Below are 25,631 nucleotides of genomic sequence, written 5' to 3' on the forward strand. Positions count from 1 at the left end.
AGAGTAGTGGTGGACCTTAAAGGATAGGTTCACAAGTATGTCTTGTAGTAGTCTTGTAGTAGGTCCCCAGCTGGAATTGAACCAGGGAAACCATTCAGTTATCAGGGTGCTCCTATGTGGTGTTTCTCAGACAAGATTTAGACATTTTGTGAACTTTTTTTGGCAAGAAGTCGTTTGAAACATTGTCCAAACAAAATATATCTTATTAAAGAATGGATGAAGCCTGATAAGGGAGAATGACTCAGAGAATGAGGACTGATGTTACATCTTTTTAACAACCAACTTTTAGCAACTGGTGCGAAAAGACACTACAGAGGAGCTGTGTTGTTTAGCAATTCGGTTTTGGTTTATGAGAGAAAACGGAGCCACTCTTTGTTGAAGAGATGCAGAGACTTGTAATTCCTTTCAGTGAAGCCTTTTTCACCTGCGGGGTGTACACACAGAGGACAGCAAGTGCAGCATCTGCTCTGATCGGCCTGTTTGTAAGGTCTGTGTCTGGGAGGAAGGAAGGTGTATGAAAATCCCCGCTTTAAGCAATGGATTGATATGCAGTTACAGTGTCACGTTACCTACTCTATAATCCATCCTACACAGATTGGTTCACAGGTATTAAATGCGAATGGGTATCAGAATTGATATCAGGGGAGAAAAATGTCAGATTGGTGCATCCCTAGCTGTTACAAGCCCTCAAACATGGTTCTCACTCATTACAATGATGTAGGTGATTTTGGCTAAAGTCTTTGAATGCTCAGATCTTGGATTTAGCCTTTGTCTTTGCTGCTTAGCGAAAAAGTAGATGTTAAGAAGCCTTTACTATGTTATCCATTCCATGGTTGCTCTGACATTTGACACTACTTAAAGGTGCCGGACTTTACCTGTAATAAAAGTTTGTTTCAGCAGAAAAGGTGTATTTATTCTCTAACTACAATGCAGAGGTTAACATCAGTGTTTGTTGTTTGTGTCGTGTCAGACAATGTGCAACCAACCAGTACCTGAGGAAGAGAGATGACCCTCATCGCTACTGCCAGGATGCCTGTGCAGATGTCACCCGTTGTGGCCCTGTCATTGTTCCACAGCACCACCTGCAGGTCAATAAGGGCCATTGCACACACATAATTGATATTGTAACAAAAAACTAAATAAAACGGCCTTTACTCTTCTAGCTTTTTGAAACAAATTTCATCTTGTTATACATAAGTCAGAACAACTTGTAACACTACAAATTTATTCATTGTTTTGGAGTCTTTGCGCCTTCCTGTGGTCAAAAATCACCTAATGCATTAATAATTACGTCTTTGATACTAACTTATTAGCAGTGCTCAGTGAAAATTGTGTGATCTAGATTCTCAAAGGCATACCTTGGATTAAGGAGCAGTTTGCTGACCAAGGGAGGGAATGAGTCACTTGAGGAGGGAGAAGAGAGGAAGTAGCTGCAAGCAATCACATTGTTTGACATACATGCAGTATATGACTTTTAACCAACAAGAGTCACGTGTGTGTGAACAGAGTCCACAACAGGCAGTGGAGAGAAACATGAGGATGCACACACATCAGACTTGACAAGCTGGATTTGAACCAGTGACCTTGCAGTCTCAGGGCATGCATCTTAGATCATGCTAGACCATCAGCTTAACTGAGTACATACAATCAGTAAAGTTGGTGTCTTTTTTTTTCACAACCTGAAAGTTAAATACAATGGAGGTCTATGAGAATAAATGCAGCTGAAGTTAAATATTCACCAAAATTGGAAATTTACAGAAAAAAAGCTGAATGACAAATCATACAATTGTGATCAACATAGAAATGTTTTCATGGAGTTTGATCACACATTTGGCAAGTTATGTTGTTTGTACAATGCATACAATATATAACAAAACTGAGTACACCCCTGTGCAATATCATTAAATTGTTAAATGATTGTTAAATCTTACAATAATTTTGGTATTTTTAAGGTGGAGTGTAGGGTATTTGGTCTTATGTATAATTAAAACCAAACAGGTTAGATAGACTAAATTGAAAATACAGATCTCAAAATACAAACTCAATACAACAAAAGTGAGTACACCTGTGACCACTGAAACAAAAGTGAGTACACCTGTGACCACTGAAACAAAAGTGAGCACACCTGTGACCACCAACATAAAAATGGCTACAACTGTGACTTCCAATACAGACTAATTGCCTGCACAAAGTTATAAAGGAACCTCTGAGCAGACCACTATAACTTTCTCAGTTTTGGCCTGGGTTGTGTCTCATGTGCCATGGCCCCATATGGTGAGGAATTGCCTGAACAAGTAAGACACCAGATTGTTAGACTTCATAAAGATGGGAGAGGGTACAAGATCCTCAGTAGGCTACTAAACAGAAGCCAAAACCCAGCTGCAGCAGTGGTTAGGAGGTACAGGAGGACCCATACTACCAATAACAGAAGGTGAAGTGGCCGTCCGCAAAAAATGAAAGCATGCATAATTCACTATTTTTGCAACCTTGCATTGAAAAACAGACGGGCAAGCATTTCTAACTTGGCACAAGGACTATCTGTGGAAATTGGTGTTTCAGTGACTGCTTAGACAGTGAGAAGGACATTGCATGAAGTCAACCTCTACTGATGACATCCAAAAAGAAAACCATTGCTCACAAAATGGCACAAAACTGCCAGATTGAACTTTGCCAAAGAACATGAAAAGAAGCCAGATGAATATTGGAGGCACATTCTTTGGTCAGATGAAACCAAAATAAATTTGTTTGGATCAGATGGGGTCCAGTATGTTTGGTGTGGACCTGATTGCGTAGTGCCGACTGTCAAACATGGAGGTGGGAGTGTGCTGATATGGGGCTGCATGAGTGGAAAAGGTGTAGGGGAGATGCCACTATGAATGCAATTTTTATACCCAAATTCTGAATGAAAAGATGACTTCCAGTCTCAAGAGGGATGGCAGGAGAGGAATTTTCCAACATGAAAATGATCCCAAACACACTGCAGGAATCACATAAGAGTTTTTTTAAAGAAGAAAAAAGTGGAAACTATGACCTAGCCAAGTATGTCCCATGACCTGAATCTAATAGAACACCTTTTGTAATATTTTAAAATGTAAGGTAGAGCAACAAAACTCCTCCAGCAAAGAGCAACTGAAAAGAATAATCTTTGAAGAATGGCAGACCATCTCTCCACAGATTTGTTCTAGAATGGTATCATCCATGCCCAGGAGGATCTGTTATCTGTCATCAGAAAGAAAGGCAGGCATACAAAATATTAGAAAAATTTAAAAAATGGAGTCTCATTAATGAAGGGTGTGCTGACTTTTGTTGCAGTTTGTTCTTAAATTTGGGCCAATATTGTATAAATTGTCAAACATTCTGTTTTTCAAGTGAATTGGCTTAATTCTTCTTGGGTTTTGTCTAAAAACAAATCAACTTGTATTAAATGGAAAGGATTTGTAATTACTTAACATTTTAGTGGTATTGACCAGGGGTGTAGTTAGTTTTGTTATATACTGTATTATGTTAAATACTTCATTGTCAATTTTAAACATATTTCAAAACTTTTACATTTTTCGCTATAAATAATCTGTGCGACAGACTTTGAGATTGACCACTGGCAGCAGTGAAGCAGAGATCCTTCACATATTGTGAGATGTATTGCAAAAGGATTTAAGCTACCATGACCTGGTGATTTTTGGCATTTTTTTTTGAAAATTTGAGTGCTGAATGGCTAAAATCTTTTAAAACTTGCTTACAAACCCCATAGAGTTTGATCAATAAAAAATAATCCTTACAATTCCAAGAGGTTTCCAGTACCTCCAGTACAAATGAGAAGGCAGGTGGTAAGATGGACTGATTAAGGGACAAGGGGGGAGGGCAGAGCGGACGGTTGAAAGGATAAAGGCAATGAAGGTTATTGTCAGGATGTTAATCTCATTATGGTTATTGCAGACACTGGAAAGGAGTTAATAATAGTGCTGCAACCCCTCCATCTGCTACCTGTACTTACTGCTGAGTATGTGAGGCTCAGAATCTAAAAAATGTGGGTAAAACTTTTCTTTAGAAAGAATAGCTAATTTTAACTTATTTAATAACATACTGCAAAAGGTTTGTCTGTCTTTCCTGTGAATAATTTTACCCTCAGATTTTGCTCTGTGAGGTCTTTTTTCCATTTACTCACTCCTTTCTTCTGTATTTCTCTCCCAGCAATGCAAGGTGTGCAGTGAGTCAGGGAAGTCATGCGGCCCCTTGGGTCCCCCAGATGGCCCTGGGGTGGAAAGGTCTGACTTCGTGCTCTACGTCAGCGGTATCACCACTGAGCGCTGTGGACAGGAGAACATAGTGGCCTACGCTGCTTACTGCCAGCTGGAGGCAGAGCTGGACAGGTGGGGAGAACAGCACATGTAGTCTGCATGTTTCTATGCGTGTTCAGAACTCTCTCACACTGAATATTTAGCTGTTTCAGAGGTTGTTTCCTAAACTGTTATTCAGGTTTGGTGATGTATCCTAATTCATATGAATGGGATGGACATAATATTAGAAACACCTCTAAGTATAATTCAACAGCACCACAAAGTACAGCCTCCAAAATGACTATAAAATAAATAAACCTTTCAAAAACTGATAAACAAATAAAAACCTTGATGAATGGGCTGTTTTATTAGACTGAAATATTGTCATCTACGTAAGTTTACCCAATAAACTGGAAAGTGAGTGTATGTGAGAAAATTGTTTACAGACGAACCAGTATTGTTTTATTCTATCTGAGATGAGTAATAAATAAATTATATTCCTCAACAAATGTATCTTTGTTGTTGTTACTCTTCAGCAAAGGACATGAGAGACAGTAATAAAGTTAAATGGTGAAAAGTAAAACCAGATATGAGATGGAAGAGTAAATAGAATAAATAAGATTATATAATATCATCCAGGAGATCTAAAATCATACGAGTTAAAAGCCAGTTTAAAAGGTGTGTTTTACTGTTTAAAAGAAAATACAGAGGTAGTTGTTCGAATTGTGAATGGTTACACTTTTCATACTTTAGGAGCTATAACAATAGCAAATAGCAAATTCACAGCCACCACTGATGGCAAATCTTGACTTAAAAAGCGAGATGAGTTTCTTGTTCCGAGCTCGGTGTGTGCTCTCGTACGTACAGGCATTGCAGGTCAGAAATACAGCTGGGAACAAATCTATTTAATACCTGTAATCTGAAAGCAATGGGAAGCCAAAGAAGGTATAATTGATGAAATTTGGGGAATGTGCTCCCTTGCTGGCAACTCCTGTGCCACCTCTGTGTCTGTTTGTTTTTATGTTTTGAATGTTTTTTAATGCCTCTTGATTCTCAATTGTCAGTGTGATCAAACTTTGATGAGGCAATTATGGCTGCCTTCTGTGGCTTAGGGTATTAATTGCCTGGAGAGCTGCTCAAACACCACAAGTCGGGAGCAAACCAGGCCCACCTTTCATCAGCTATAGTCAGCAGGAGCTTGGGACTGGCAGAAAAACAGGGTGGCAGTGTTTGCCTTTACATTAATGATCTGTGGTGTTATTCTGGTCATGTAATGGTGAAGGAGAGAGTTTCTGACTTGAACATTTAGCTGCTTGCGGTAAGTTGCCGACCTTACTATTTGCCCAGGGAGTTCTCTCATGTGATTGTTCAAGTGGTTTACTTTCCTCCATTGGGTAATGGGAAGCCAGCCACAGAGACAATATCAAGTCATCCATGACCTGCAACGCTCCTCTCCGGACGTGTTGGTTATTATTAATGGGGATTTTAATCACTGCTCTCTCTCTCCTCAACCATACCCTCGTTTAAGCAAATGGTGTCATGTCCTACAAGGGGTAATAAAACTATTGATTTGTTTTATACGAACATTAAGGAGAGTTTTGTTGTTAAGTTGCTTCCCCCTCTTGAACAATCGGATCATAATTTGATATCTTTTACATCCAGATATTCTCTCATTGTTCGGAAGCAGCCGTTTACATCCAAGACTGTGCATGTGTGGTCAGAGGACACTTGTGAAGTGTTAACAGGGTGCTTTGATTGCACTTTTTGGACTGTGTTTTTAGATGATGACAATGATCTGGACAGCGTCTCTGACAAAGTCACCTGTTATATTACTGTAATTACTGTGTTGAGTCTGTCAAGCCCTGTAAACAAATAAAATCTTTCCTAATAATAAACCTCAACAAGGGAGGTTAAAGCTGTTATGAATGGGAAGAAAACTGCATTCTTTAGTGATGACAAAGATAACATTAAAATTGCTCAAAAGGAGCCGAAAGCAGTTATCAAACAAGGTAGACATAAATATAAGGAAGGGGTTGAAGGACAGATGTCCAATAGTAATACAAGGGGCCTTTGGAATGGCATGAAATCAATTACTGGCTATGGGACCAGTAATCCCAGTTTCCTTGGTTCTGGGATAAATGTAAATGAGGCAAACTACTTTGCAAGGGGGGGGGGGGCTGTCTAATCTAATCTTCTCAGTTTTCTTAGTTCCAGTCAAAAGCAAAGCAGCTACATTTTCAACCATTTGATTTTTTTAGTGCTTTCTTACTGAGTGTAGAATATACTGTAGAGAGTAACAATAATCCAGATGGGATGAAATAGAGGCATGAATAATTTTCTCCAGGTGTGCGGCAGACAGAAATGATTTGATTTTAGAAATACTTCAATTGATTAAAAAACGAGACAGAATAACCCCCGGTGCTTGATGTTCTAAGTTCAGATTTGAACCAAAAATTATTCCCAAATTCCTAGCAGAGGGCTTGGTATTGGCTGGCAAATATAATTATCAGAATCTTATCATCATTCAGCTTGAGACAGTTACAAGACATCAAACACATTTCCTCAAAGCAGGCCTTATGGGCAGCCCAGCTACAAGAATAAGTAGAGTTGACAGGAGGGAAGATATAACTTTGTATCATCTGCATAAAAATTAACATGATATATTATGTCTACTAATTATACGACCAGTCTTCTCCCTAATTATATGAGTTATCATGGTACTCTTGTTATTGTGGGCACCGTATCTTCACTTACCCTGTGATTTTGTGTGTGTGTGTATGTGTGTGTGTGTGTGTGTGTCCTTTAGACCTATAGCAGGCTATGCCAACCTGTGTCCTGCCATGATTTCCTCTCAGCCTCAGGAGTTCGAAGGGATGCTCTCCACTGTCAAACATGAGATCATCCATGCTCTGGTCAGTACAACAACATGTTTCTTTCAATCCTCTGTCAAATTGTGCTTTTCTTGTAGTAAAGAAACCTGAACAAACTGAGTGGCTGAAACCATCAATAAATAGAGCTGGATTGGAACCTAAGCTTAACCCTCACTAGGTTTAAAGGATAGGTTCGCAGTTTTTCAAACAACAGTCAGGTGTCCATATGAAGAGTGACAGGGGTTCTCCTCTCTGTAGTCATTCCTCCTGTTCATACTGGCTATTAAAAGATCCCCCTCAAATGTGCTTTCAATGTAAGTGATGGGGGCCAAAATCCACAGTATGTCCACACAGACATTTAGTGCAAAAATGCATTTAAAAGTTGATGTGAAGCTTACATCAGGCTTCAGCATGCTGAGTTAGTCATATCAAGTGGATATCTGCCACATTTACAGTTTTTTTTTTTTTTTTTTAGCATCAAATCCCTCTTTGTGTTTCCTCAGACAGTGTTTCCCTTGAGCTGCAGTGGAAGTATTGTAACAAAAAAAGGAATTTGGCACTTAAAAGACAAACCTTGAAAGATATCTACTTGATTTGACTCATTTGGACGGCTGAAGCTTCATATTAGCTTGAGATAAACTTTTAAATACATTTTTGCACAGAAGGAGGACTGTGGATTTTGTCCCATTGTAAGTGCATTATGAAGGGATCTTCTAATGGCCAGTATGAACAGGAAGAAAGATTATAGCAAGAAAAACCTGTTTCAATGCTCATTTCGGCTCCTGACAGTTGGTTTAGGACAGACTTGAAGAATTGGAAACACATTCTTTAAGGGGTGTACTGGTTTTTCACTTTGTTGACAGTTCATGCTTTGCAAATTCACAAAAGTTTTGACTATGTATTAGCTTAAAGGTTGTTCTATCTAACTTACTTACTTACTCATTCTAACTTGCACTTACTTCTAAAGACCTGGGGTCTCATTTATAACTGTTAAGTATGCACAAAACAGGGCTTAAAGAGGCTTACACCAATTCCCACGCAAAAGTTGTGATTTACAAAAACAAACTTGAGGGGAGAATGTGCGCACCCGTATGTAAACTCTGACCCATGCATATGGACATTTTGGAGACAGGGGAAACTGGCAACACAGATGGTGAGGTGGTGAATTGAAGCCAGATTGTATAATAATCCTCACACATTTAATTTCACTTCATATCACACGATAATTATAGATCCACTTTATAATAAATATTCAAGCCAACAGTGTTATTTGTGCTTGTGCCAGTCAGGTATAACTATTCCATTAGCACCTTTCAATTTTTAAAGATATAATCCAACATAAATCTCAAATCAAAGTCCGTTCAACATTTCATCAGTGCTCTCATCCTGAGCGCAGAGGAGAGGGCCGGGCTGTATGGTGCTCACACTCGTTGTCAGCTGTGGAGCAGCACAGCGCTGCTGAAATACCAGGATAATGTTCCAGTTTGGCGAATGGCGGAGTAGGCAGCAAGCCGAGAGAGCTCTGTCTCCACTCGTCATTTATTTGACATTTGTTACACTATCCGCCCACTAAAACTGGAGAGCTGGCCTGGCACTTTGGGAGATGATGGATCTCCATTTCTCATGCTTCTGCGTTGAAAAGCCGCATCACCAGCATACGTAGTTACTGACACCTATGTTGTTACCACAGCAACCCATACAGATAGGTCGGTGATGTCTGGACACACCAATCCAATCTGATCACTTGCAAATAACAGTACGGACATTGTCTTAAAGATCTGATTTGAGAAACTTTTTTTTTTTTTTTTCAATTCAATTCAATTTTATTTATATAGCGCCAAATCACAACAAAATTCATCTCAGGGCACTTTTCACATAGAGCAGGTCTAGACTGTACTAATTTACAGAGACCCTACAATTCCCCCATGAGCAAGCACTTGGTGATAATAATAACAATAACAATAGTAATAGAGATGTGACTAGCAACAACAAACAGCAGCAATAGCCGGAGAAGGACACCAACAGGACTGCAAAGTTTCGGGCTGGATGCTGGGGATTCCTGCGAGATGAGAAAGCACAAAAAACTCAGGGGAAGAAGCTAAGTTAGTAACATGCATTAATGGTAAATTAATGCATACAGATGGAGAGGAGGAGGAGGAGAGAGGAGCTGCAGTCTGAACAAAGTCTAAATGTATTCACTCAGGTGTGATCTGTGTGTTATTTCTCCTGTGTCCACCAGGGGTTTTCAGCAGGTCTGTTTGCCTTCTACCATGACGATGAGGGCAAACCTCTGACTCCTCGCTTTGCCAGTGGCCTGCCTGCCTTCAACGAGAGGTGAATACAGTTTGTGTTGTTTGGAAACGGCATTCACTTTACATGTCCATCAACCCAGCCAGTTGTGATGCTTTATACTAAAGGAAACCAAAAAGACTGGAGAGGAAACAAACATCTAGCTTCCTCTCTATAGAGTGTTAGTTCAGAGTCATTTTAAGTTTCATCTATGAGGTTTTAACTCATCATGTCTCCTGAAGAGAAGAAGGTAAAAGGTGTTTCACATGAGCTAATCAGCTACCTAGGTGTGGTCACACAACCTATATGAAAACCAGAACTCAAACACAGACAGTGCATGTAAGTGTATACATACTGTCAAGAGGCCAGAAAAACATATCGATGGGCCTCCAAAGAGGAGAAGGCCAGACAACAACCCTGTTAAGTCAAGATATTGGGCCAGAGGCTGAGAGAAAGAAGGGAAACACAATTTCCGCAATGCCCATTCTACATCGAAAGATCCAGCAGAAGAAATAGAAGAATGGGTGAAGAAACTGGAGAGAGTCAGATCTGGTCATCGACTACCTGACCTGCCAGTCACGCCATCTGTAGCTCCACCTGGCAACCTTTATGTTTGCAAGTCATCCCTGGAAGGATGTTCTTATAGGGACAGCAAAAGTAATATAAAACCAAAGATGTTAGAGAAGTAAGAGTCAATTGGTCGATTGCTGGAGGAGACTGCATCACTTTGATGGAACCAATACAACTTGAAAAGTGAAGAAGTTGTGAGAAATTTCAAGTGAAAAATTTCATCTTGAGGAACACAGACTGAGCTGAGCAGTTGAAAGACACTTCACTGCTGCCCAGCAGGGCTGCTGAATCCATCGCAAGGCCTCTGAGGACATGAAGACTTTTCAGACATGGGACTGGAACACCTGTGGCTGTTTTTCAGCAATGGAACCAGTTTTTGAGATTTTTGGGCTGTTCCTGTTATCAGCTTTATTCTTCAAAACCTCAGGAGGTTTTGAGTAGAACCATTGTAGGAAAGATATGAGCTAGTAGAGTAGAGAAAGAGCCTTACCAACCTTACATACAGCTCCCCCAACCCCCCAGCCCCATCCCTCCACCCCCCCCCCCCCCCCACACACACACACACACACACACCCACACACACAAGTGCATACACGCACACATACACACAAAATGAAGAGAAATGTTAAAAAGAATTCCTCATTGAGACATTGTGGATGTAGTGTTCTCATATAGAAAATCTATTTGCACTCTGATGTAAGTGGTGATATCACCACCTTTTGATGTGTTTCAAGGTATGCAACATACTGAGGGCACATGGGCATGAGTGAATATAACAGACACTGCCTGATGCTGTAGGTTTTACCTGTAGTGTGACTTGTGAATATACTTGTTTTCTTGGAATTCTCACATGCCATTAATTGCGACAAGGAAAGAAGCTGCCTCCTCCATCCCAGCTTCTCTGGGTGGGAGCAGAGGGGCTAGAGGACTCTGCAGAAACAAACTTGTGAGAAGGAAGGTTAAAGCTGCATGTGTCTAAATGAAATTTCTTTATCAGTGCATGTGTATGTTCAGAAGGAAGTTTGCAGTTTGTACGGTGTGTTGTCCAACCACATCGGAAATCCAGTCAGTCTCTACTGACACTTATTTATGCACATAAAAAGGGACAGAACAATAGTTGTGTGAGTGAAAAAAAAGAGTTAGATGGAGAAGTCCAAACCCTCCACATAGCTGAACTACTGTGCCATCTTCCACCTCTCATATAAACTGTGTGTGTGTGTGTGTGTGTGTGTGTGTGTGTGTGTGTGTGTGTGTGTGTGTGTGTGTGTGTGTGTGTGCGCGCACAGCCTGGGTCTGTACCAGTGGAGTGAGGCGGTGATCAGGAGTGTCAGCAGGTTGTGGGACATCAGAGGAGGAGTGATGGTCCGCCACCAAGTGCATGTCCTCGTCACCCCTCGTGTCGTGGTAAGAAGCTGTCTGTCTCCCAGTCAGTTCAGAGGTGGATCCCTGGAAACCTGCATTTTTAGACTGAATACACATGAGTCAGCGGTCCCATTCCAAAGGTTGGACTACAGGCAACAGAAGGCTCATTTCTCAGCTGCAGTACATTTGGAGAAGCCTTTGAATTGGAGCTTAATTGGCCCATGTATGCTGTGCCCATCAGTAATGTAATGGAGCACTTAGGTTTCTAAAGAAAAATGACTTCACCTGGACTAGAATCATAATGGGATGAAAAGATTTCACTCAAACATGACAGAGGAATAAGTTCAGAGGGAGAGGATGGAGACTGTTGCCTGCAGTACCTGTAGTTTCGGTATTATTACACTCACTGTCAGTCATTGACAGAGCTGTACAGTATGTTCTTCTGTGTGCCTCCAGGAGGAGGCAAGGAGACATTTTAACTGCCCTATCTTGGAGGGAATGGAGCTGGAGAACCAGGGAGGGACGGGAACTGAACTCAACCACTGGGAGAAGAGACTGCTGGAGGTAACCACACTTTCTCTGTGTGACTTTGGGGGAAGTGAACAATTAGAGTTTCTCCTTCATGTTAAATTTTCTTCTTCATTTGCCTTTCCTTTCCTTTCCTCAGAACGAGGCGATGACAGGCTCCCACACCCAGAACCGTGTGTTTTCTCGTCTGACGCTGGCAATCATGGAAGACAGCGGCTGGTACCGAGCTAACTACAGCCTGGCCCAGAGGCTGGACTGGGGCCGTGGCCTCGGCTGTGACTTTGTCATGAAGAGCTGCAAGTTCTGGATGGACAGACAGAGGCAGAGGTCACAATAACACTCTTTGTGTGAAACTTCTCTTCAGATGAGGTGTTTCTTGCAGTTTGTAGTTCCTGTGATCCCAAAGAATGTCTACACTTAGAATTTTAAAGCTAGCAGCACCAGTCTTTTGGAAGTGTTGCTGGTGGCTCATGTAGCTATGACTGGAGCTCTGCAGCTCAAGAAATAGAAATATGTGTGGTTTCAATGTCACAGCTCAGATTATGAGCATGCTTCCTGGAGACCAGATTTATCCATTTTGATAAGCTTGTTTCATTAACCAGCAGTTAAGACTCACTGTTTTCATCAAAGACCCCTTTACAGTAGATTAGTTGAAAGAGATTTACATGCAGATTTTATGTTCCCTCTCAAGAAAGGCAAGACATCTTGTTGCAGTTACACACAGTAAACAGTGTCCTCTGGTATTGAGGACCGCTCAGAATGCACATGCAAGAGATTACGTCTTCTGAGTTTTAGCTACATTTCTGCATTTTATTTACCTTTTTATATCCGATTTTCTTTTTCCATTTATTCTTCAAGATAAGAACATCGAATTCTTTAATTTGAAAATCTGAAAATACCAGTACAGAAGTTTCAGAAGTGTTTTGTGGTGCATTTGTTGTTGCAGACGGCACGCTGTGACGCCGTACTGCAACACAGTGCGAGCCTCTCCTCTTCAGCTGACATGCAGACAGGACCAGCTGGCTGTGGCTGTCTGTAACCTGCAGAAATACCCACAGGAGCTGCCGCTCAAGTACCAGGTACACGCACGCACACACACGCACACACACACACACACACACACACACACACACACACACACACACACACACACACACACACACATACACATACACATACACATACACATACATAAGCCCCTTTCACACATGCAGTCTATCCCTGAAATGTTCAAGAACATTTCCTGCATGGGGTCATGTGTGAATGGGAGCAGGGATAGATATTCATGGAAATCTGTACTGCCAATTTCCCACCTCAAGACCTAGTAACATTTCAGGGAAAATGCCAGTATGGCTTTGTTGTGAATGAAAGCAGTAATGTTGCAGGGACAAGAAAAAGGGTTATTTCCGTCTGATGAAGGACACTTTCAAGTGGAACGAGCGAACCAATCACAAGACTTGATGTGGGGATGATGAACTGTGAGTTGGGTGATGTTGGTTTTGGCTTGTTTGTTTTCAACATGGCGGACGCGTCACAAACTTTCTCATATTACCGCGAAACAGTACACAAAAATATGTTTCTGAAAACATTTTAGGCGAGAAAAAGGCAATGCAATTGCCAGAATCTTGATTCATATTTGAGCAGGACTGCCTAGTTTGAAAGTTTGATCTGAGTTTCGTGAGTTTTGCCCTCTTCTTCTGTTGAGTTTTATGGCGGTTGGCATTCCTTAAGTGTTGCATTACCGCCATCTACTGGACTGTCCCTTGCTCCATCTATTCCAGCGTTGCAATGGCATGTGTGAAAAGGCACAACACAGAAATGTTCCTGAATGTAGGTACATGTGTGAACAGTGAAAATCACTAGCAGTACATGAAAGGTTACCGCAGTAACTTACCGGGAAATATGAAAGAGGTTATACACTCACAGGCATAGGCTCCCATTCTGTGGGTGCACAAGAGTCTGGGCATGCACGAGCACATATGAGCCCTGGTGAGGAAATCATATGTGAGGTGACCATATCAGGAGAAAAGCCAAAGCAGAGTTTCCTATCATATTCTGTGATGTGTTCCATAGTTGTGTTGAACTTGTGTTATTTATTTATTGGGACCATGTAAAGTGTTAAACATAAATGTTACCGTGTAATGTACTGCACCAGAGTTAGCTTTTAACTAATTTTCATCTGCAGTCCCTTAAGCAGCTCACAATTAAAACATATAACAGAACAATAACAAACAGCACAAAGCAAAAAACACACAGGACACATAATACAAAATACAAAGCTACACACAATAGCACATCACATACACCCACAATGTCGACTAGAAATTAAAAATGTAAACTTGTCAAATTAAAAACAAGACTATCTGTGCTAATGAGAAGATCATAGATGATATTTAGATTCAGTGGTTACAGAGCTGAGTAGCTTTTAGCAGACTTTTTAATTTGGTTTTGAAAGTACTGATGGAACTGCAGCTCTCCATGTGGTCAGGTAGGGCATTCCACTGAGTTGTAGCTTTTACAGAGAATGCCGACTGCCCAAATGCAGTGCAACGAAATGGTATGGTACAGTCTCCTACAGAGGATATTCTGGAATATCCGATAGAACTTACTGAGCGAGTGTACACAAAGTCACATAGTGGAGGAGGGGCCAAATCATTAAAATTTTATAAACAAGGCATAAATTTGAAAATAATCTAAAATTCTCAAAGCTCAGTAAATTTTATTTCTCTAGTATCCTACAGTGATGGAAATGCATTGTCTTTTTGTCCAGAGTTTTTAGAGTTTGTTTGTATAAGGACTCAAGAGGTTTTATGGCTGTTTCTCCAGCCTGCCCCCAACATGTGATGCAATAAGACATATGGGAAAGAATCATAGCATGCATAAATATCTTGGCTGCATCCAAAGAGAGACAGTTTCTAATATGTCTAAAATTTACTTAGTTGTACTTTATGGTTTTAATTGTTTTTTTACATGTTTCTTAAAGTTCAAATTTGGACCCACTGTCACACCAAGATATTTAAAATAAGTGACTATGTCAATCCTCTCACCTTTCATGAGAATATCAGGGTTAGGAGGTTGTACCATGGTTTTAGACAAAAACATACCTTTTGTATTGTTAAATTTAGACTCAGACATGATTGATGAAGCTAATGTGTGATGCTTTCCAACGCAATTGTTAGCTTAGCAGCTGCAAACTCTGCAGCTGTTTTTGCATGTGTGGTGTGTATACAACGATGTCATCTGCATACATTTGCAGTTCTAAATCATTACACTGTTGAGGGAGATCATTAATATATAGGCTAAATAATAGAGGACCTAATCCTGACCCTTGTGGAACACCCATTGTGCACTTCATGTAACTGGACAGTGTGTCACAAACTTTAACACATTGTATCCTATTAGATAAATATGAAGACATTCATGCCAGTGGTCTAGATGAGAAGTTAGATTCTCTTGTTGTGGCAGGAAGGTTTGGACAGGATTCAGAGGGCCTCTCCAACATGATCAAAACACTCAAAATGTAACAACAGCAGCACTTGATCATGAGTGGTGACTTTGTGCTTGTTTATTCTGATTATTTAAAATGTGTCCTGTGGAGAGACAAACCTAAACTGATTGTGTTTATTCTTTAGGTCTAACAAATGTGTTCCATTCCCTTTCCTTCCTTATAAAACCAAAGCCATTTTTTAAAAAGTATTTTAAAGTTGCATTGTTTACACCCATGTTCACTAGCTTGCAGTCTTCTTCTTCTCTGCCTTTTTTGGTGCATTGCAGCATTTCTTGGTGCATTATTCACAGAATAGCATGTAGTGACAGGCAGGACTGTGTATCATGTCACACGTGTGCATGTGTATCCTCGTGCACATGCATGAGACAAACAAAACAGGGACCCACTCACTAAAAAACTACTCTATAGCGCTACAAGTGCTCAGAAATTCCACAGGTACCTTTTAAGTACATTTCTTTATACTTTCTCATAGTTTAGTCTCATAGCAGTGATTTACTGCAGTGCTCTGCTTCTGTATTTTGTGTGTGTATGTGGGGCAGCTCTGTTGGAAATATAAATTCAGTGCCTCTGCACACAGATGATTATTTTAATTATCAACTAATCTGCTGATTAGCCTTGAAACTGTCAGAAGATAGTAAAAATGCCCAGAACAATTTTCTAGAGCCCCAGGTGTATTCAAATTCCTCCTTTTGTCCAAGTAATCAAGTAATGTAAGGACAGTCCAAACCACAAAGATACTCAATTTACAGTAACATAAAACAAAGACAAGCAGAACCTTCTCACATTTGAGAGGATGGGACAAGTGAATGTTTGACATTTTTGTTACAGAACATGCCTGAAATAATTACTTGATTATCAAAATAGTTGCTGATTAATTTTATGATCAACTAATCGATTAATAGATCAATTGTTTAAGCTGTATTCTAAACTACGTTGTAACTCCAGCCTTCTCTAGTATTAACTAAATGTACTGTATGTGCTATAGTATTGTACATCAAACTATGTGTTGATGTACAATCAACATCCTGTTCTTGATGTTCAAGAACAGGCTCTCTCCCAATCAGTTCTGGAGGCTGCACAGGATGGGTGGGTGGGTTCTTCTCCAGGGTCTGGAGGCAGCTAAGGAAGGGAATACCCCAGCCCCACACAGAAATAAGCAAAATCCAAACTCAACTCGGAAGAAAAAGGGGGATTAAAGGGAAGGGGGAGAGGAGAAAAACAAAACAAAAATAAAAAAAAGCAAAGTCAAACCATTAAACACATAAAGAAAATATTACGAATTGGCTGTACCTGGGATATCCTCCTGGGATATATCACTTTCCCTATTTACTCCCCCCTCTCGATTTTCCCCCTTTCTTTTTTTGTTTTTTTCTCTCTTTCTTTTCCCCTCTCTTCCCTTTCCCTCCCCCCGCTCACTTTCTCACTCCTTCCTTGCATCACCTCTATCACCTCTGGGGGTGGCAGGCTGGGGCGCTGTGGCCGGTGTGGTGCGGCTTGGCCGGACGGGAGGGGGAGATGAGTGAATGAAGACATGACCAGCTTCCCCTACCTAGACAAATCAACTTAATTATTCTTTTTTAATACCACATTTTTCCATTCCTCTCCCTTCTTATTTATTTATTTTTATTTATTTACTTGTTATCATCATTATCATTAATCTTGTTTTTTTTATTACCACCCGCCCCAGTTGCTCTTTCACACTTACATACGCACTCACACCTACACACACAGAAATCTGTGTGCCCTAACTCACACATTTCATATTATAAGCACTAACATCTGATGTTTTCTTTTGTGCTGTTACCACTGTAAGTCCTCAATGCATGTTTGTCTTTTCACACAAACTCTGTCATGTCATCCGTTTGATTACATTCTGTCTTGTTATGTCTTGTATCACCTGTTCTGTCTCGTCTCACTAAATAAAAAAAAAAAACAAAACAAAACAAAAAAATCTAAATGTGCTTTGAAGTATTCATACATACTTATACTATATTAGTTATAATAAGATATACTGTGGTCTGTCAGTATACTCTATACAATTGTGTGTGTGTCAGTATTTTGAGCGGATCCCGGACGTTCCTGCTGATCAGCTGTCATTCTTCGGGGGTGCTGTGGAGATCGCTGACTACTGTCCCTTCAGCCAGGAGTTCAGCTGGCATCTAAGTGGAGAGTATCAGAGAAACTCCTACTGCAGAGTATCTGAGAATCAGCCAGGTAACACTGACACTTCTGTTAGCATCACTGCTATTATCACCACTATCCTTAAGATGCCAGCATGCTCTAACAAATTATTTCATACTACACAGATTTTCAGTTTCTGAAAGTTTCAAAAATTGTGGGACACAGCCCCTCAATACTGTTGTCAGAAAGTTGTGTGTGTGTGTGGGGGGGGGGGGGGGGGGGTGTTTCTGATGCTGTTCGACCATTTGAGTAACACTTGTGTTGAAACATACTGACACCTTGACTGTCAAAATCATCAGTATAACTCCGTAGAGGATTTTGGAGGAATTTTGCAGTTAAATCTGCTCTGAACTACTGCTTATACTAGAATGTTGTTACCAGTGCCATCTGTATGAATAGTGTGAATGTCTCTGTGTGTGTATTCAGACTGGTGGAGGAATTATGGGGCAGAGCATTATGGACCAGACTCTGTGTGTCTGTATCAGAAGTCAGCCTTTGTTATGGAGCAGTGTACCAGGAAGATGACTTTCCCTGACTGGGGCTCTGGATGCTACAAGGTATGTCAGTAAAATTCTCAACAGTTTTACCTAGATCACCATGTACTGACTGGTAGACCTAGTCACCTCTGTGTTTAAAATAGGGAAATTTTGCATTAAGATCAGTTCATTTGGAATTCAGCCTCATGGCAGAAATGTGTGCAGTTGAGCAAACTGTCTTGACAGTGCTGACTTCTGAGAAACAGAGAGCCAGAGAGTCCAAAATGGAGGAAGCCATTACTTGACCTCCTCTGTCAGACTGTACAAAGTGTGCTGTACAAAAGAGACTCAAATAGAAAATGAGGGAGAGAGAGCTGCATCCAAGATCCCCCACTGGACTTGACATGAGGACATTGAGATCCATGGTCCTGCCTTAATCCCTAAGTTCTAGAGGTGCTGTTTGGCTGATATCTTGTTTTTACCTTTGGACAGAGCCAGGCTAGCTGTTTCCAATCTATATGCTAAGCTTAAGTTAAGTTAACCAGCTACTGGCTGTAGCTACATATTTAGTGAACAGGGAGTGGTATCAATCTTCTCATCTAACTCTCCTTCAGAAAGCAAACAAGCATTTTTCCCAAAATGTTGAAGTTTAATGTTCATTTAAATGAACAAATGAACATTAAACTGAAAGCATAGCAGGAACCGAAGGGAATCTAGTGGGGTTAGGTCGGTTTCTGGTTTTGCTGGACCCGTGTACGAGCTTAAACCGGTTTGTTTTTATGCAAACCCACTGAACTGACATTTGTCATTATGAGACGTCTAAGTATCTCACTTGGCTCCAACACTGACGGGGCCAGCTGCTGCTGTCCACTCACCTGGACGCCAAAGATAAGCTGGAGGAGGTAGGCTGACCCAGGCTACCACCAATAACCTGGATAAACCCATCCGGGCTGCTTAGTTTCCAGTGGTCTGAGATCAGCTTGTGTTTTGAAAACAACACACGGATACAAAGGGATCCAACGGATGATTTTACCAGCCTGCATGGTGACTAGCAGCTAGTTAGCATCGTTAGTATAGCATGGTTGTGCCGTGTTGTGTTTAGCCACGGTGTTTCCGGCTGTTACACCGGTAACACGGCAGCTTTTTTAATTTTGTTTTTTATTGACAATCTGAAACAAACAAGGCACATGTCATATTCAAACAAGTCCTTCTGCCTCAGGTTGAACAAAATAAAAGGAAACCAACAGTAGCAAAACATAATAAGGTAGATAGAAGAAAGTAAAGAAATAACAGTGACATGGAACGAGCGAAAATGAATAAATAAATAAATAAATCAAGCATACAAACGGCAGGGTTATTTCAAATCAATTTGTCTTTCTAATAATGAAAAAAGTTTAAGGGCTTTCTTGTCATTAACTAGTTTTGGAGACTTACTCAAGAGTTTTAACTCATTCTTCCAATGGTTTACATTAGGTTTAGCTTTGAAGTATCTACATTTATGTATAAAGAACTTTCCCAATAATAACAGAATATTGAGGACAAAGTCTTGAAGACAAACTTGATTGTCTTCACTGTCAGAGGTGACAGTTCTGTCTCCTTGGACCATAGCCAGCCCTGCATATCACTCCAGAAAGACTGCACTGATTCATAATGGAAAAACAAATGTTCTTAATTTTCAATTTCCCTTTCACAAAACACACAGTTATTCATATCTAAGTTAAACCTCATTCTCAGGAAATCATTTGTTGGGTAAATCTCATTTAAAATTTTGAAATTAACCTCTTTTACTTTAGGAAGGAGTGGAAATAAGATGTATCTATTCCTTATTTTCTTAACCTCTTCAGCTCCAAATTCCTCAAAAATATATTTCCTTCTGTGTTGGAATAGTATTCTTTTAATAGCAAATATCTAATAACTCTACTCTGTTACTGCATTGACTGTCACAAAAGTCTATTCCTTCAATGCAAAGCTGCCTCAGTCCCGGAGAGATCTTTGTGTACATAATGTCTTCCTTAACCATTGACCTCAGAGAGACTGGTATGGCTTTTATCATTCTGTTATAGATCTTCACAGTACAGTGGAGTTGGAATTTCTCACAAAACTCATCATGTTGTAACAGATTTCCATTATCATCCATAAAATGAGCAACAGTCCAAATCCCTTTAGACTTCCATTCCTCTTAGTATAGTGATTTTCTACTGAGCAGTATGTATCATTGTTCCACACTGGTGTGTTGTGTGGTGTAAAGTTATGTTTATAAATAGAGGAGGGTTTGCTGATGGAAATCAGAGAGTTTATCCGGTAATTAGCTACAAACAAAGTCACAACATAGTAAAAAGTCTATTCCACCCATTTTCTGAAAGATTATATTGGGGATAATAAACCAAAAGGAGTGTTTATTCTTAATAAAAGATTTTAACCATTTCAATTTCAAGACACCATTCATGATATCAAAGTCGATCATATTCACACCCCCATCATCATAGTTTTTAACAATATCATTTTCCTTGTGTACTGACACTTATTTCTCCATATGAATTTGACATTGACACTGTTTATTGATTTTGTCATTCTCGCTGATATGGGAAGGGAAAATGCCAGGTAAATGAGTCTGGATAAGCTGTCCATTTTGGATAATAAAACTCTCTCAAATATTGTAATAGCTCTCTGCAACCATCTATTTAGGATTGCCTTACATTTGTCTATAGTATTCCAAATATTCATCTTGATAGTTTTATCCTTAGAGATGACAATCCCCAAATATTTAACCTCCTTCTTAACCTGTATGTTGTATAGTGATTGCAGGGGATGTTCATGTAAGGTTAACATTTCACATTTGTTTAAATTAAATTATAAGCCTGAAGCTTTTGAAAATTGTTTAATAGACTGTAAAGCTAATGGGATTTGGTTTTCATCTTTTAGAAATAAAGTTGTGTCATCAGCCAGTTGACTTATTATTATTTGTCTTCCCATCACTTTTAATCCTTCAATACTATCATTCTTCATCAGAATATTTAGCATTTCTGCAACCATTATAAACAGTAATATTGAGCTGCTACATCCTCGACGAATTCCCCTCTCAATATCAAATCTCGAGCAGGTGCCGTGTCCTAGAGCTACCAAGCTATTGATACCATTGTATAGCATTTTAATCAAATTTATAAATTTCTCTCCAAAACAAAAATAAGAGTATCCAGTATGAAAGGATGTTCAACAGATTCAAATGCTTTTTAGAAATCTAAGAATAAAACAAACCCTTTTATCTGAAGTGTATCATCATAATCAAATAAATCTAATACAAGTCTTATGTTATTATGAGTTGACCTTCCTTTCAAAAATCCTGATTGTGTCTCACTAACTATGGTGGAGATACCTTTTTTTCAGCCTATCAGCAATAGCCCCAGAGAGTATTTTATACTCAGTATTAAGCAAGATGATGGGTCTCAAATTATCTAATATTCTTTTATCTTTACCTGATTTAGGGATCAGGGTGATTAAACCTTGTTTCATGCTTGACGTCAGTTCTTTCTTCTCTACACATTCCTTTAAAGCTTTAAATAACAAATTTCTTACTTCTTTCCAAAGGAAACATGGCAGCTACACACAGCACCCTAGCACAAGAAGAAAAGTTGAATGGTGGTTGTGAGAAATAAAAACATGTCACTCAGTTGTCCTGACTGCGGCCCCGCTGTTTCATACTTTGGTGCTGTGCTACAGGTGTCTTGCTCAGCTCAGGGCCTGATGGTGTACGTTCAGGATCGCTCCTTCCACTGCTTCCGTAAAGGTCAGCTACTGAGTGTGAGCGTGCGAGTCAATGACTGGGTTTACAACGGTGTCCTGATCTGCCCCGCCTGCACCGACTTCTGTGATGACTGTCCTCTACCCCACCAGCTCCTGCCCATCAACACTTCCAGGAGTAACCCCATTGGTCAGTATCATCCCTCCTCTCTATACATGTGTTCAGCTTTTTTCTCTTTGCCATTTAGCTTTTAGTTGGTAGGTGAATGAAACCGGATTTCTGTCTCAATCAACAAGGCAGTCAAATCTAGAAAATCATACATTTATTTCAAATAAAATAGGACAAAGTGAACAAATTTAATTACAAGTTATATAAAGACCAAAGCCCCATAACTGACATTGACATTAGCACAAAGTGCAAAAGAGCTGGGTTAAGGTGAACATACAGTTAGTCAGCAGGTATGCTGATTAATAAATACACTCTCACTAGTGTCATAGCTTTGAAGCAGCTGAGCCAATCACAGTACAGCATCACAACAATTTAGTTCTCATTCTACTGTTTTTCACGTGGTAAATGGTCACATCACATATGATGCAGCAGCAGCAATAAAACATGAAACAACTTTTGATTAAAAAGAAAAAAAAAAAAAAGTTGGTGGCGCACAGGATTGATGAGGCTCTGTACCCTAATGTCTCCCACAGAATTAGGCAGAATAGTGAGTTATAACCGACCTGTCGGTGTGTAGAAGTGCGGGTATTTGTGTTCTAGCACCCGAAAATAAACACGGTGAACAACCGCACATAATGGCACTGCCCTCTAGCTCAGCACTTCTCCAATCAGAGGCTGCAGATTTATCAACATATCTGTCCTGCTGCCTTCAGATGCTGCAGGGATTTCATGAGCTGAAACTTTTCAGACAGTATGAAGCAGCTGTGTGCAACAGATACTGTAAGAATTGTTCAGATTCATTTATATAATTAATGCAGGATGCTGTACTGACATTCCTAGTTTAATCACATTAAATATTATTTTCATGCTGATTTAATATACTGAATGGAGAGTTTTTCATTGAAATGTTTTATTTATATTTTAAGCATCAGCCCCAGAAACAGACGTGGTTCTGAGACTTCTATTCTCCACTTAACATCAAAGACCCAGTTTCCACCAAAATACCAGCAGCTCGCTTTGTGCTGCTTTATTTGAATGAACCTCCCACCTTATTGTGCCTCTCCTCTCACCTGTGCACCAAGCTGGGTACCAAAATACCACAGAGACAGACAAAGAGAATTTGTGATGTCTTCCTTAAGCTGGGGACACACCACAAAGACTGGACAGACCACATAAAAAGTGTTTCCACCAACTGGCACAGATTTTTTAGTCTTTGACAGTCAGGAAGGAGCACAAACCTTAGGACCGAGTAATCACACAGACAACTACTGCTCTGTAATGACTTGAGTCCTGGTGTGAGTCAACCTAGCAAATCCTGCAAGAATGATGCCAAATATTGCATGTTTTTGTATCAAAACAAACATGTAGGTAACCATCTGCTTGTACTAATACATACATGGTTAATATTAATATTACAGTTTTTGCTGAAAAGGCTAAAAAAGAGGAGAGAAAAGCGTGGGTAATGTGGACTGTAATTGGAGATGAGTGAATTTTGTTAAATGAAGTGAAATGAAGGTTCTGGTCAGCTGTGCAGCTCTTCGCTGTTGCTGTTGACTTTAATTCCGTTTACAGTTTCCTTTCCATTTCAGTTGTCCAGTGCTCTCAACACCACAAACCTCTTTGCTCACTATTTCCTCTCTCTTGTTTATTTATGGTACGTCTCCCTTGACATACGTTGACATGCAAGTAATGTCGGCGTGATTTGACTGATAGCATTATTTATTTATTTTATTTATTTATTTTTTTAAATTTTCTATAGATATCGTGGTAATATTGTTATTGTGAATTCTTTTGGCCACGATAATCGTTTTGTGAAAATCTGATATCGTGACAGCCCTAATCTGAAGATTTAAGATTAGAATCTTTATATATCACACATTAAATGATTTTATCTGCTGGCTGTCAACATCAACTGACCCAGACTGACACACACCCACTCCAACTCTGTCCCATCTGTTGTCATGCCCAAATCACATTCATAATCAGGTCAACAGCTGTGTGTCCCTGCCTCTACTTGAAACTACTTTCTGGAGACTCTGTTATTAGTCTTTGGAGCCGTTTCTAAACTTACTACTGTGACAAAGCTCCTCCTGGTGAATGAACATGTCACCCAGTGCAGCTGCGTGACTCCTTGACGTGTTTTTAATAGTTGTTGGACAACAACGGAAGTCTACGGCACAGAAGAATAAGATATATCAGGCTTTAGATACATGCAAAATACTTGTTGTTTTGTTTGTTTGTTTGTTTCAGACCCATGCTCCAGTTCTCCAGGTCTGGCTATCACTCTGTGGCTCCTACTGCTCAACCTGCTTCCCCTAGTGGCTGGACTGCTGCTCTGCCACTGCAGCTGATAAACACAAACACACACACACAAACACACACACACACACACACACACAAACACACACACACACACAGAGCTAATAAATCCTGCCTATGAAAATTTACATTTGCCTGCCAGGCGCACACACACACACACACAAACACATATCAGATCATGGTCACTTTTGGGGACATTACATAGACTTACATTCATTTCCTGAAGACTTACCCTAACCATAACCACTTTGTGCCTAGTGATTTTCTGCTTGGCTTTTGTCCCCAATTGGACAAGCCATCCTCAATTAATTGGTCCTTAGTCTGAAATTTGTCCCCAGAAGTAGCCTATGACAGACCACACACACACACACACACACACACATACACATACACACACACTCACACACACACACCATGGTAGCTGGACAATATGTAAAAACGAAAATCAACAATTCACTGACCTAAGTTGAAAACACTCATCTGTAGCCCTGTGTGGATTTGGGTCACAGACCTTTCTTCCCCTCCTTCCATCCTTTGTTTCCCCCTCTGTCCTCTGTAAGTTTTGCTTTCCATTTTTTCCTCCATCACTCCTTCCTCAGGACCTGCATTCTTCCATTCTTCTTTTCTCCATTCCTCAGTTCATTCAGTTTCTTCATAAATGACTGTATGTTCTCTTACCACAGTCAGGGATCTTTTTGCTGAAGCCTCATTCAGGTGTGAATCAGTGCAACATGGAGCATGTGGTCAAACCACAGATCATCTGGAACATCAGTCCCCTGGTTTAACAGACAGCAGACTGTACACTTTCTGTGCTTTCTGGCCTGTGGTGCAGCAGTTTTCTTCCCAGAATTCCCAACTTGTACAGAAATCAATTACTTCAACGTGGGATCATCTTAATACGTCAATTTCCATTTTTCCTTTATGCTATAGTGACTGGAGAAGGAGATTAGTCTTCTCAGCTGAATTGCTGATCACAGATTTCTTCTTGCTAAATCACATGTAAGATGAGCAACTGACTGTGGATCATCCTGTTCTCTGACACTACAGCTGCCCACCATCTCCTATCAACCCAGATAAAAAACCAGGAGGGACACAAAAGCAGGACAGGAAGTGGAATGCCTGGTGGGAATGCAAAGAATTATAGGACTGTTCATGACAGTTTAGATATTAGAAAGTCACAAATGTATATACAACTGGCTGGCTGTAAAACTACAAACTACCTTCAAGGCTGAAAGAAGTCTTCTCTGCAGTTTGGTGACCCCCGGTGGCAGCAGGAGGTAACTGTTTACATTTTTAAAAGTTTAAAAGACCTTTTTACCCTCTAATGTGAAATATAAACATGACACT

At 40.1% G+C, this 25,631-nt stretch overlaps 1 protein-coding gene across 5 annotated transcripts in view; it reads left to right on the forward strand.

Moving 5' to 3' along the window:
• lmln (leishmanolysin-like (metallopeptidase M8 family)) overlaps positions 1-25,631 on the forward strand; it is a 40,576-nt gene that overhangs the window by 7,443 nt on the left and 7,502 nt on the right. For 3 of the 5 annotated variants that reach the window (XR_006098744.1, XM_042425998.1, XM_042425999.1), the window contains 12 exons: positions 971-1,088; positions 4,189-4,367; positions 7,081-7,186; positions 9,384-9,478; positions 11,290-11,407; positions 11,822-11,929; positions 12,033-12,220; positions 12,840-12,972; positions 17,456-17,615; positions 18,009-18,139; positions 21,776-21,986; positions 25,332-25,561. Coding sequence is in view for 4 of the 5 variants with exons in the window: in XM_042425998.1 (XP_042281932.1) it covers positions 971-1,088; positions 4,189-4,367; positions 7,081-7,186; positions 9,384-9,478; positions 11,290-11,407; positions 11,822-11,929; positions 12,033-12,220; positions 12,840-12,972; positions 17,456-17,615; positions 18,009-18,139; positions 21,776-21,986; positions 25,332-25,516 (1,732 nt within the window). In the remaining variant the exon portion in view is untranslated. Of the gene's footprint in view, positions 1-970; positions 1,089-2,246; positions 2,295-4,188; positions 4,368-7,080; positions 7,187-9,383; positions 9,479-11,289; positions 11,408-11,821; positions 11,930-12,032; positions 12,221-12,839; positions 12,973-17,455; positions 17,616-18,008; positions 18,140-21,775; positions 21,987-24,215; positions 25,562-25,631 lie in introns of those variants that run through there. The other 2 variants (XM_042426000.1, XM_042426001.1) reach the window with 2 other exon arrangements.

Source organism: Thunnus maccoyii, chromosome 11, assembly GCF_910596095.1.
Source record: "Thunnus maccoyii chromosome 11, fThuMac1.1, whole genome shotgun sequence".
In the NCBI taxonomy this organism is placed as follows: Eukaryota; Metazoa; Chordata; class Actinopteri; order Scombriformes; family Scombridae; genus Thunnus; species Thunnus maccoyii.